The sequence below is a fragment of the Melitaea cinxia genome, chromosome 8 (genome assembly GCF_905220565.1).
Source record: "Melitaea cinxia chromosome 8, ilMelCinx1.1, whole genome shotgun sequence".
Lineage (NCBI taxonomy): Eukaryota > Metazoa > Arthropoda > Insecta > Lepidoptera > Nymphalidae > Melitaea > Melitaea cinxia.
This window is the reverse complement of record NC_059401.1, coordinates 8694086-8708011: the sequence shown is the minus strand read 5'-3', so window position 1 is coordinate 8708011 and position 13926 is coordinate 8694086. Positions and strand designations below refer to the sequence as shown.

Genomic DNA, 13926 nt, shown 5'->3' with positions numbered 1-13926 from the left:
AATGTAGAAAATACTGTAAATTAAATCAAGTTTTTAACCAAATCTTCTATGAGACATTAAAATAAAGTACCTGGGTGACCGAGTATTTTAAGTAAATCGTGTTTTTTGGAAATCATATTTAAATACGAATTATATATTAATAAATAATATTTTTATTTTTTACCGACATGATAATAAAAAATTTGAACTGGTTATTTAAATAAAAAATCATGAGTACAATTAAAAAACAAGGAAAAAAATAATCGATCTATCTTCTCGGTCGATCCCGACCAGCCGATTTCCCACCTGAGCTATCACAACTTTATCGACAATTGCGAAATTTACCTTCGTATTCTTAACAATATTGTAGCCATTTTTTCATTGCCTAAAAACAGAGATAAAACGACAGTTCTTCTAAAAATGAATTCTATCTATATCGAAAAAATTGAATTCTAGCATTCTAAATTTCATGAAAATCGTTGGAGCCGTTGCCGAGACTCAGTTTATATATATATATATGTTTTTTATGTATTTTCGGGGATAAGTCCGTCGTTTATGAACCGATTTTGATAATTATTTTTTTGTTGGAAAGGAGATATCCCTAGTTTGGTACCGTGATAAGGAAACCAGGATCTGATGATGGGATCCCAGAGAAATCGAGGGAAGCTCTCGAAAATCCGCACAGCTTTTTAATGGGTGTATTTTAATGATTTATATATATATATATATATATATATATATATATATAAATCATTAAAATACACCCATTATATATATATATATATATATACAAGAATTGCTCGTTTAATAGTATTAGATAGATAAAAACCTCATATTGTGAAATGATATAACCATTATCATTACAAATGATTAAATACGAAATTTATGATTAAAAATTAACAAACATTGTATGATAGTAAAATTAATTTCAGGCTAAAATCATAAAGATGAAGTACATGTGAAAATTTATCAAATATAGGTAATTGAAAAACAAATATAAATTTCGTTTAAAAATAACAAAATTCAAAATATGGCTTAATTCGCTATCCTAACATAACACTTTAATAAATAAACCTAATATTGCTACTTTCATAATACACTTTTTATGCTACATCAGTCCTTTCTGACCCTTAAATTTATTGCCCATTCTCACTCGAAACCATTGCGTGTTTCGCCCATAAGAAGCGTAACGAATTGTATGAGTCGGACCAAGAGTTTAGGAGTTAGAATTTTAACACGTGTTCGACACCTCCTGCCAGGAGAGCAGCCACGGTGAGACATCGAGGGGAACAAGTGAGGGTGACCTCAATTTAACTATCATTGTAAAATTATAAACGCTTGTAGATTTGTCATTAAGGGCCTATAATTACTTTATATTACTTGAATGGGAAAATAACTGTTATACTCGTACATTATAATTCTACGAATGAATCATGTTGTAGGTAACTATCTACTCGATAACGTAAAACTACGGTAAACATCAAAAATTTTCTTTTATAAAAATTGCGCGAATAATTATACATTATATTATGAAATACGTAATAAAATATAATAAATTATTTAAAAAGTATTCAAAATAAGTATTAGTAACTATTTTAAAAGAAGTATGAAATTTTATAGAAAACGGAAAACGTTCCTTGAAAATAGGTTCATTCGATCGGATTATGCGATATATTACTCTGCTCTACCTGTCCTCGCTATCATCTAAAATATTATGACCAATATTTTGACAATAGGACTAACCCTCCTCGGGGCACACAGCAGTGAACAAAAGTGTAAAGTGAATCTCTCCCATCAAATAATTTTCATATCGTGCGTGAACAAATTATTGCATGATCATAGTATAACAAAAATGAAATACATATTATAACGGATAAACTATTGCATCTGGCACTGATGATGCTATTTTTTGTGTTACTTTAAGCGATAGTTAATTAATTTCTGCTTTACATTGGGGAGTTAATTGCATTACGGATGAGTGGATTTGTTGAGGTTTAGTCGTAATTGGTTTTTGGTATTAATAATAATTAGCAATAATACTATAGAAAATGATACAACTTTAAATGTTTTTATACTGAGTGTAATATTTCGATGGAGTGATAAGACATTTTATCTGTCACTTAATTATTAAAAAGAATAAAAAATATTCATGATATTGAAAATTATGCTATTTCATAACAGTTCGAACATTTACAGAATGGTGATATACAAAATATCAAAAAGTTTTACAATTTTGAAACAAAGCAAAGCGCTGCACTCAAAACTTATAACACAGTTCAATGCTCAAAACTGCTGGCGGCTTGTCGGTTACTGCGTCAACTTTTAGAATTTATGATGGGATTTCCTTGTCATTTAATATAACATCGCAATCATATTTTTTCACAATTATTCTGAGTTTCTTTCAAAAACAGAATAAAAGTAACTAATGAGTAATTGTACCTAAAAACGTTTAAACTCTTTGTAGAAATAAATGTGACACAAGGAGAAGAATTAGATCATGTACTGTCTTCTTACTTAGCTTATTAGTATTTCCAGTATACCATTATTCCTGATAGCTGATATAATCTACCAATAAGTGGAGATTAATATATAATAAATACTAAAATAGCACAAAAATTTGCAAAAAACGTTAAAATTTATCCAAAAACAATGACGTTATAAGCAGTTATGTTACTTTACTCTGACTTTTCTGTACATTTCTCGATGTACGTGACTACATCTGTATAAAGACAATGAAGACGAAGAGCAGATTTTAAATATGTATTAGTAAATATGTACCTATAATGAAAATTAGAGCTTGTGATGTGATTTAATGATAACTAACAGACTCGCTGAGCGGATAAAAACCAGGGTATTTTTCATATTTATGTCGGTACACTCGAAAATATCCTCTAGATCGGTACTTAGTTACATACATTTAAGGAAAAAGATCTTTAAAAGTGATACCGTTAAGGAATAATTTTGTACGCAGGTGTTACAAGCCGTGGGATATGGCCCACCTGACGCGCCCCCTCTGCCTCTTCGCTGCCCTCCGCCCTCTCTGGCTCGTTAATGATGATGTGCTCAGCCAGCAGACTATTTCACTTCTGAATACATCTTTCTCACTTTTAATCTTACCTCCCTCTCGCACGCAGGTGATTTTCTCTTGTCGTCTCCTTCTGCCTAGGTTCGCCTGGTCGCATCCACCTAGTCAATTCGGCAAACGCGTATCTACTTTGTGTCGGAAATGTAATGGAACAAATGCGGCTGGAATTAACGTTGAAACGAATGTCGGGACATGAGGTCGTTCTCTCAGCAAATATTTTCCACGCGATGATTTCGATGCACGTCTATAGAGCTTTAATACTGTACCGCTAATTCTGTTTATTTTATATTTAATTTTGAACTTTTATCTTTATTACTTTATTTATCAAGTCTCATCTTATAAGTACTTATGTTTTAAGACTTACAAATTGGTTTGTTTCCATGTGATTCCTAATAATAATTAATAACTGCTTTCGAATTTTAATCAATTATTTAATAAATCTTATTATTTTTAACAATAAATATTTATAAAAGTTAAGTATTAAATTGACTACAAAGTATTAAAATTTCGTCTGTAAGGTTTTTTTTATTTTATTTCCGATAATGAATAAATATTATTATTTTTGAAATAAGTAGTAATTGTGAAGTAAAAAAAAATTCAAAATTAAAAACAACTTTACCCAAATAGACTTCAAAAGCACCTTCAAATCGTCGTCTTACAAATTAAAATTTTTAAATGATTATTATTTTTAGAAGTAAAGCTACCACCGGTTCGGAATGTAGATTCTGCAGAGAAGAATCGACAAGAAACGCCGCAGTTACTCTTTTGAAAATAACATATGAACTGTGTTTTAGTAAAATAAATCTACACAGGTGTACATAGATATACATATGTACGTTTTATATTATGCTATGTAAGACAAAAATCGTTTCTTCTTTCTTTATTTGTAATGATTCTTTTGTGTGGTAACATGTTTATTAAGCCTTACTCTACGAATCACGTTAGCGAAACAATATTCCACATAAATATGACTCATTCTTCCCAGTCGTTTCATCGAAATTTTAGAACGGATTTGCAGGTTTACTTATTTTTTTAATGTGATTGCTAATTATAATGAAACAACTTTTTCGGATTGTATCGCAGTTTATTAGGTTTTTTACATGCCTGACGTTTCTGATACTTTACAGCAACCATGGTCACGGGAGGACTGAGGTGTCAAAAGTTAGTCCTCTTTACGCAGAAAGTGTCAACTGAGTCTTTAATTGTAGCATATTATGCTTGGTTTTTGATTTAATTATTTTAATAACGGAATCCCAAGCAGGGGGTAATGGCCAGCCATCTTCTCTATTATGCCATCTTATCTATTATAATGAGTGAAAGTCGCGTAAACTTTAGAAAACAATGTGTGATTACTAATTGTTCTTCATAGCTATTAAGTGGGTACCTACTGTCATAGTACTAGTAAAATAATTTAGCTGTTGATAATACATGTAACTATCTAATTTCTATGATGACAACAGATAGACTTAACTTCCTTATGTTAGACTATTATGATGTGGTAGGTGCGTTTTATCCTTTAAGATGTTTTCCTCTCGAGTAACAATTGTGAAAATCTTCTAGTCACGGTTTGTAAGGAATGGTGACGGCTTCTTTACCGAGTCATACTACGTAATGATGCCAAGGGTTTGATCTCTTTATCACTGCTTAAAAGGCATAAAATTTTCGTGAAATTATACATTTGAATCGGTTCGATTTATTACATATTTTATATTATATACATATTTTACATTATATTTTTAGTTAAAAATGTTTAATATTTTCATTTTAACGTTTATGTTTTAAGAAATACCTTTTATCAGTTTTTTTACTAAGTTTTAGAACTTTTTATTAATCACGAAAACTTATTAAATTACATTTAAACGTAACAATAAATCAAATCACTATTTTAAATTTAAATTTTTTATCATTAAATGTACATCTTATAAAGTTCGTATTTCAATCTGCTGTATTACAAGTGCGTCTTACACTTCAGTCTGTAAACCTTTTGACCATTCACCAATTCGGCTTCGTGAAGCTTTCATAGGCTAGGAGGCAAGCAGCTGGGATTATTGGGTCATTAATCACAACCTCCCCGTCACCCGGTGGCGTAACTGTTCGCAAATAAGTCTGGACTCTAGTAACGTAAGATTATTTGTAGTAGATATCGATAAAATTAATAAACGTTGTTATATGTTAATTAAAATTAAACAAGAAGTTACCAAATAGTTAATGTTTATTTTAATGTTTTCGAAATTATACTGTCTCAAAAATTTTGATTTTATTTTTGTTAATTTTAAATTATTTGTTAGCTACAGTTATCGCCATGTACATAAATAGGTACTTAAAGCTTATTATATTACTTAAATCTCGTGAGTGTAGGGTGCAGTAACCATGAAAAACATTAAAGAAACATACAAATTGTCTTTCTTCATAATAAAAATATATAATAGCTTTATTTAATTCCTTAAAGAAGAATATTTAGGTCAGCAAGTAGGACCTACTCATATTTTATAATGTACCTACTTGTCTCTCAAAGTAGATACCAGTAAAGTTATTATTTTATCAATTTTTCTTTAAAAACATAACGGAATATAATTGTAAGAAATGTAAAATTTATATTTCCATCGATATTGCTTCTTCCCTTTCTACACTAGCATAACGACCACGAAACACCATTTTCGACTACGTTGTAGGTAGATACATAGTTACCTAACCCACCTCCCCCCGACAAGAAATCTGGTATGGGTCTACTACTACACTTTGCTACAACAGATGTTTCTTAGATGTCGTATATTAAGTTTTTAAAGAGCGTCTTATTACGGGTCTCTGATATCATTCTTTTGACAAACTTAAGTATAACGACGAAGACAAAATATAACATTAAAATTCGATACAAACTATTGGAATTTATTTTTAATTACGGACGATATACAAATATTATGTAATCTTACATACACATTGAAAAACTAAAGGGAACTCAGATGTTTTTCTACTTATGTTTACCAAATTAGAAAGAAATTTAGGAACTAAAAGATAGCAACATTTGAAAAAATATATTTAAAATAAATGTTGAAAATTTGTTATTGTATAATATTTTTTTTCTTGTAATCATTATAGCAAAAACATTAACCATAAATAGTAATTAACCTTTATAAACATGGTGACTGCATCGCCCACGGGCAAACAGAACATTGGCGCATGTAGTTTTTGTAGCAGCTATACCTTTTGTAAAAATACTGCTTGTTTGCTTTCAATTCGATAGAGTTTTTTTAAAAGGGGCTTTTGGCGTATGGATCTTTGAAGTTAAATCTCCTTTTAAACGCTTCAAGTGTGATTGAGTGAAAACCTTTTAAAAAAGGTTTGGCAGTCACTAGAGTCCTTAGAGACATTATAACGATTAAAAGAAGAAGAACCTTTTTACTTTTCCTATTGTCATACTAATAAAACTTTTTTCACTTACCTAGTTGTTTTTATTTAAATGTTTTCATAAATGTGACATTTTTAAGCATTTATTGATTTTCCTAGACAGACATATTAGGTTAGCTACATGTACATATAAATAAAACTGAAGTGTCTGCCTATGATTTCAAAATACCAAATCTAAATGTTCTTTTGTTTGGGGGGGGGGGGGATGAAAATAGTAAAATACTCAGTTTTGCAAAAATCAGCCTGAATATTCAGCTGTGTTAGAGGCATCGCAGTCTTTAGAATTCCTAGGATAAATAAAAAAAAGAAAAGTGATATATTTAGAAAAACGTTTACATAGTATGAAACCGTTGTTGGGACATCCTTTTAAGTTAGTGTTTTACCCGTGTCATGGGATATCGTAGATGATCATTGTTTTCCAGGGTAACTTCGTAAGCAGTATTCACAACTTTTTTAAGGACCCGACAAAAAATCGATCTAGAGGATGCAGTTTGTGGGAGTAGTGTAGAGAAGATGAAAGCAACGTGATCCCATATTTCTTACAAAATTTACTACCTACCTACTCAAGTTATTTTGCACGCAATTTTATATGCTCTATGATGTAGCTATATGACAAATAATAAAATTTACTCGGTGTGCGATTTTCTTATTTTAACCGTATATCGTTGTTGTTTAGTATTGTAAATTGTTGCCTTTTCACATAATGGTGTGTTTATCATTATAAAGTCAATATTACAAATTATAGCATTAGACCTGTCGGATCTTGGCATAACTTTAAAAACCTTTCGAAAATTTTCTTAAATTTCTTTATACTCATTCTGTGTCTCATTATAAAGAAGATCCTTGATTACTCATAATTTTCCAGACGGTTATATATGTATTTGTAATCCGATTCCAGCGAATTGTCGTTCGATTCGTCTTGGTAGCGAGAGAGTCTTCCGTTCTATTAAAATTTATAAAATTTTAACCGCAGATTCCAATCGTAGAACCGCAGGAAATTATATTGCAGGGTTCAAGCATTTTAATTTAACTAAAACTATCAATAAGTTGAATATTAAGTTATTACTTCTAAAAATAAAAATAAAATTTGAAATAAAATTTCGATATTTGTTAAATACCTACGTATTGTAAAAATAATAATTGCTCTTTCAATTCCAATGGGCGGAATAAATGTATATTTCTAAAAAAGATTACAACTATGTCTAAAAATACCATGTTCCCAAGTTGCGAATAACATCACATGAAATTTAAATAATGTCTTCAATAAATTATTAGATAAAATATGAATGAGACAATATTTAAATAATTATAAAAACGTAAGCTTGATGAAAAAATAAATAAAAATATAGATAACCATGGTTAAAATAAACTAAAATTGCAGAGAAAATTTGGAAACGGGCAGAATCTATTTAAAATATTTAAATGTTTTAAAAGTGTTCCAAATATAAACCCTATCAGAATAATCGCCTATTTTACCAATTTGTGATGACTTCAATTTAAATTTTAGAATAAACAAAGAGAAAAAGAAAGAGAAATCTTACATTTCTGTCATTGTTTTGCACGTGCATCGTGTTTTTACGCTTCAGCCTCTAATATCCCACTACTGGGCATAGGCCTCTTTCCCCATGTAGGAGAAGGATCAGAGCTTAATCCACCAGGCTGCTCCAATGCGGGTTGGCGGATATATTCCCTACTATGAGTAACGATCGCTATCAGGTGTATATGATAACAACCGGGACGGACGGCTTAACGTGCTCTCCGAGGCACGGTGGGGAGACCCACAAGAACTGCACAAACGCCCAGACCACGGCAAACACCTGTATGGCCAATACAAATGTTTGTCATGTGTGGGGATCGAACCCGCAACCGCCAGCGCAACAGGTACAATCCATGGCTGTGACCGTTGCGCCAACGCGGCGTCGTGTTTTTAATCATATGAAAAACTAAAATAAAATGTTATAACAATTTACTATGATCGCGATGGCAAATCGTCTTTTCTCTATAGCTTTGGATATTATGAATGTAAACGTTTACCTACATAATACACACTTTTTTTTTTATTAAAATCAATTTTAAAATAAATGGTATCCATCCATCCATTCATCTGCGTTTAGAAGTCCACTGCTGGACGTAGGCCTTCCCTAATGTTCGCCATTCTGTCCGATCCTGCGCCCTCTAAATTTAGAGGCTTCCTCCTGTCTTCTTTAGGTCGTCTCGGTCGTCTTTCGAAAGCGGCCTATGCTCTTTTTGCCGAGATGCTGTCGCCATTCGAAAACCTTTTTTCCCCATTGGTTTTCAGTTTTTCTAACAATATGGCCATTGCCACTTTAGCTTGCAGATTTTTAGAGCTATGTCGTGGGCCTTTGTTCGTCTACGAATTTCATAAATTCGGATTAAATGATAAGTATTCTTGAAATTTATATTTACAGATTTACATTAAGTCGATCTACTTTAGATGATCAATTTTTTATTATATCGACTATCACTTAGAAAACTACTTTTTAATAAAACTTATTTTTTATTTTACTTATATTTTTAATTTATTATTGTCTGCGGGATTCATATAGTATGTAACTATTTAAGTAATATTATAAACACATATAATAATAAAAAACAATTATTACTCATATTCCGTAACGAAAATAAATTTTGTAATTAATTTAAAACAAATTTATTTATAAGATCATAACTTCTGAAAGGGAAGTAAACGTGTTATCAAGCATGGTTAGATCAAACTTAGTTTCTCTTCTCAAAGTTGTAATTAAAATCTCGCTTATCCGTGTCACACCGTAAATAAGCCCCTTGGCTCGAGTGTCCCTCCGGTTATATAAGCTAATAGAGTATAAACTCTAACATGAACAGATAAAGTTGCATTTCTAGCGTGTAAAGTTCTAAAGGACAGGGAAAAAGCCGAGAAAAAAGCACGTGTTCTATTTGGGATTACATTCACCCTATAAACAAAGGTTAACATTTGTTACACTTGCGTATATTTGTAGCACTGCATCAACGATAGAAGTCGTCGCTTGGGGCGTGGAACTACTATATTGCTTTTCATACTAATGTCGATCTGTCGATATAATTTTTATAAATTATAAAAAATATAATTAAGTATCCTATAAGTACTGGGTTTATTACGGGTTCGTGTAAGGTACTCTACTTTAGGCTAATTTAAAAAATAAAGAATGTGTTGTAAACATGTCTTCTTTAACGGTTATTTTTATTATTTTATTTTTCCCACATGCCGAAAAATGTCAATAGTAAAATTAACATCTTAAAGTGAATAACTGAATATATTCTTCCTCAGCTCTATCTTGATACGTGTAGTCTACCCCTTTCAACTGTACTTAAGCTATGGCCGTGCGGAGTGTCCGCTACTATTCACATTTTCACTTTAAGCCGGCATGAGCCGTGAGCGCGGGAACGAACGTATGCGCCGGGCCTTTGCCATGTGCGGACACAATAGCCGCATTCTCATGGACTCAGCCTCGGTAAGCTGATTGCGTGACGTCATTACTCCGGGGCCGGTGCACATTGATCGTGCTATTACTATTTAATGTTTAATTTAAGTACTTCTTATCTATAACTACAAAAGATGTGTAATATTCAACTGGGATGCGTTTGTGTTCTATAGCTTTTATATATTTTTGTAAAAGATATTTAGATGTGTGCAAATGTTTATAACGATTTAATATGACTAATTAATTAATTTACCAAACATAGTAAGTTCATTATTAAATGCAGTTTTATTGAAATTAATGTTAAAATATAATATGATAATAGCCTGAGTATTGGATATGCGTATTATATAGTACAGGTTATAGGCGACGTGATCCTGGATTACCGCGGGATTGGCCATTGGCTGGGAATAAGCGGTTCACGGCTGTATAATCCTCCGTGTTAAACAACGCTGAAGTTACATTTCGATGAGAATATATAAATGTCAGAGTTGGGAAAAGAATAAATACAGGTTTCGTTTTCAGCCAAGTTTTGTTCATGTTGTACAATCATATGTATTTACTGTGTATGATTAGTGTTGGTATAATATTTTGTCAATTTGGAAGGTATCTACCTACCTACCTACTACCTACCTACTTTGTTTTAACAGAGAATAAATCAATGTTATTGGAGTAATTGTATCAAGGAGAATCTTATACATCGTTTATTTCTTCATTTTCTTATAAATGTGGAAAAATTGATTTCATAAGTAGGTACAATTCACTACAGTCTCATTTGAAAAAAAAAAAAAAAGAAACTAATTCAAAAGTTATTTTATAGATCTGTTCTTTTTTATAAAATTTGTAAAAGTTTATTCTGTTTCCAAGCAGCAGTGCAGCATGAACGAGGTCCACGCAAGCCAAAGCCACATCCAGGCGTTCTTGGTTCTCTTCCGTCAACCCTCGCGCACACACACAAGCCACACCCTTTAAAACTGTCTCCACAGTCGCCTTATACGTCTCTTTCACAACCTTTCAATTTTCAGGTAAATTAATGATTACTTTTAAAGTTAAGTAAATTCATAACAAGTTGTGCTACGTCACGATTATTAAAACAATTTTACTACCCAACCTACCTACCTGTTTGTAATAATCATATCACCGCTATAGGAGTAACTTCTATACAATTAACCTCCAATACAATCTGTTTTTTAGAAATATATTCGCCTTAATCCTATTAACACTAATATATTTAGCATTGTTGCCTCTCCTGACGCTGGAAAGGCCAGAATACTATTCCATATTTCTGTATCAAAAGAATGTAGATTTCCGCTGATAAAAAAACTGCGCTTTCTGCTTCGTTTCGGACGCATTCAGCTAACCTCTAACTTATTGTACTCGTATCTTCTGAATATAGGTACGTAGATAGAGTAATTAGGGGTAACCGTGCGCAGTGGGTAAGTGAGCGCACTGTGTATATCTTTGGAATGAGGTGCGCGGGAGGGGTGGTTTGTTTGGGTGAAACAAGGACGCTGGAGTGTCAAACTAGTTGTGACATGACATTGCGCAGCGTGACATTTTATTTACTTCTTATCCGTTTTTAACTAAATTTATCAGTTTCATTGTTAATTTTTGGCATTTTTGAAACTCGTGTCGCGTCTTAGTTTTAAATCCAGTAAAGGTAAGTCATATTTTGCATGATAATAAGCATATTCTTGTAGATTTGTGAAAAAGAATATTGAAGTTATGTTTGCTGCCAAAATCCTTTATCAACATTTATTTGTATTTTGGCTTCCTGGGGTAAGTGTGCGCGGGTAAGTGTGCGCAAGCGTACACTTACCCGCGCATTAGTAAATTTTTAGATGGCATAACGCCTAAGTTGATTAACAGATAAAATTCTAATTACACCTCTTGAAGGTGCTTATGTATTTTGATTTTTTAATGTTGCAGATTTTATCATAATGCCATGAACATATATTAGGAATAAACGTGAACTAGCACCAGTGAAAGTTACTAGGGCTAAAGAACTTATCCGAAATGGAAAAAGCAAGCGAGTTCCTGCTGCTGCCATAGGTATAAGTGAATCCAGTTTGCGCAAGAGGCTTAAACTGGATAAACCCGCATACTCAATGGATCGTTTTATGTCAACAATCAACAGTGAACAAGAGAAAGAGTTTGTCGTTCATTGTAAGAAAATTGATGAAAGATTTTTTGGATTTACCATAAATGATTTAAGGAGATTGGCATATGAATACGCTTCTGCGAATAGTATCGATAACAGATTCGATCATCATCATCATCATCATCATCATTCCAGCCTATTGCAGTCCACTGCTGGACATTGGACTCCACAAGTTCGCGCCAAAAATGCGCGTTTTGCATGTGTGCTGCCCATAGTCACCACGCTGGGCAGGCGGGTTGGTGACCGCAGGGCTGGCTTTGTCGCACCTAAGACGCTGCTGCCCGTCTTCGGCCCGTGTGTTTCAAAGCCAGCGGTTAGATTGTTATCCCGCCATCGGTCGGCTTCTTAAGTTCCAAGGTGGTAGTGGAACCTTGTTATCCCTTAGTCGCCTCTTACGATACCCATAGGAAGAGAGGGGGTGGCTATATTCTTTGGAGCCGTAGCCACACAGCACACAGATTTAATTATTCTTCAAAAATGGCAGGGCGTGACTGGGTTGCATGTTTATTAAAACGCCACTGTCCACTTTGTCAAGAAAAATACAAAGATCCATCAACAGAGGAATGGATCAAATGTAATGCTTGTAATGAATGGTGGCACGAACAATGCACTGCTTATGAAAGAGGCGTTTTTGAATGTGATAATTGTATTGAAAATTAATAATGTTCGAGTATTGTAGTTTTTAAGAAAAAATATATTGATTCTCTTTACTAAATAAGTACTGGCTGTGGCAACAATCTTGATTTCCAAAAATTTAATAATAAGAAATAATAGTCGTTTGTTTTTGTTGTTATTCGTTGAAACTAGTTTTAATTGGATTGTAATTATTGACCTTTATTTAGTGAAAAATAAATGTTACGTTATAAGGTTTAACGTTACTGAACTCTGTGATTAAGATAAATATGATTGATCTCGAAAAAATATTCTAAATTAAATTACCTTGCGACTGAAAATGCAGACTGAATTAATAATAGGATCTTCCAGAAAATATTGTCACCAATTTTATTTTATTTTTTTGTAATTGTTTGTGTGTTTTACTGCAGAATGCGTTTCCTTACCCCATACGCGTTCACTTACCCCATAGTGATGCGCACAGTTACCCGCAATATGGGTCAAGTGAACGCATTCCGATTTTTTCTCTTTAAATGTTTATTGCAAAAAGAATTACTTTAAATTTGTTTAATTTTTAATTTCCATTTATAGACTAATAAATGCTCTTTTTAAAAACAAACTTTTTATTTCTTTATCTTTAATATTTAAGACACAGTATCGTATGAAAGGCAAAAGTGCGCACAGTTGCCCCTAATGACTCTACATTCAGCCACTAGGCGAAGGCGTCAAATCTTTTTAGGATAGTATTAAACGATTATTTGTCATAAGGATACTGCTTTATTAAAAATGAATGAATATTTCCTTAATTATACAGATTTTTAAATGAGCACTTTCCGCTTACCGCTTTGTTTATTTTGAAACTCCCGATGTTTCGGCGTCGTTATAGGCGCTATAGTCACGAGTGACAATTAAGGGATCGTCCATTAATCACGTGATGTTTTTTAGCAAGTTTGCACCCACTCCTACTAGACTACCGCCCAAACACATGTGTATTTATTTTGTTTAAAGTGTATTTAAAATTCCAGAATATTATCTTTAAATATTAAGTATAATCTGATTTAATTTTGAAAAATTAGGCATCGTAATATATACAGCTCTACAGACTATAGATCTATCTAGGTTGCAGGGCGTTTATCTAAAAATAAATATAGACGATATCTCATTATAGCCCCCCCCCCCACCTTCTTTGTGACATTTCGTAATGTTTCCGGATCCCGCCCCCGCTTCTT

At 32.5% G+C, this 13926-nt stretch overlaps 1 protein-coding gene across 1 annotated transcript in view; it reads left to right on the top strand.

Moving 5' to 3' along the window:
• LOC123655860 (protein dissatisfaction) overlaps positions 1–13926 on the top strand; it is a 50257-nt gene that overhangs the window by 16635 nt on the left and 19696 nt on the right. The window contains exon 4 of the mRNA XM_045591608.1: positions 10795–10949. Within this exon, the coding sequence (XP_045447564.1) occupies positions 10795–10949 (155 nt within the window). The remainder of the gene's footprint in view (positions 1–10794; positions 10950–13926) is intronic.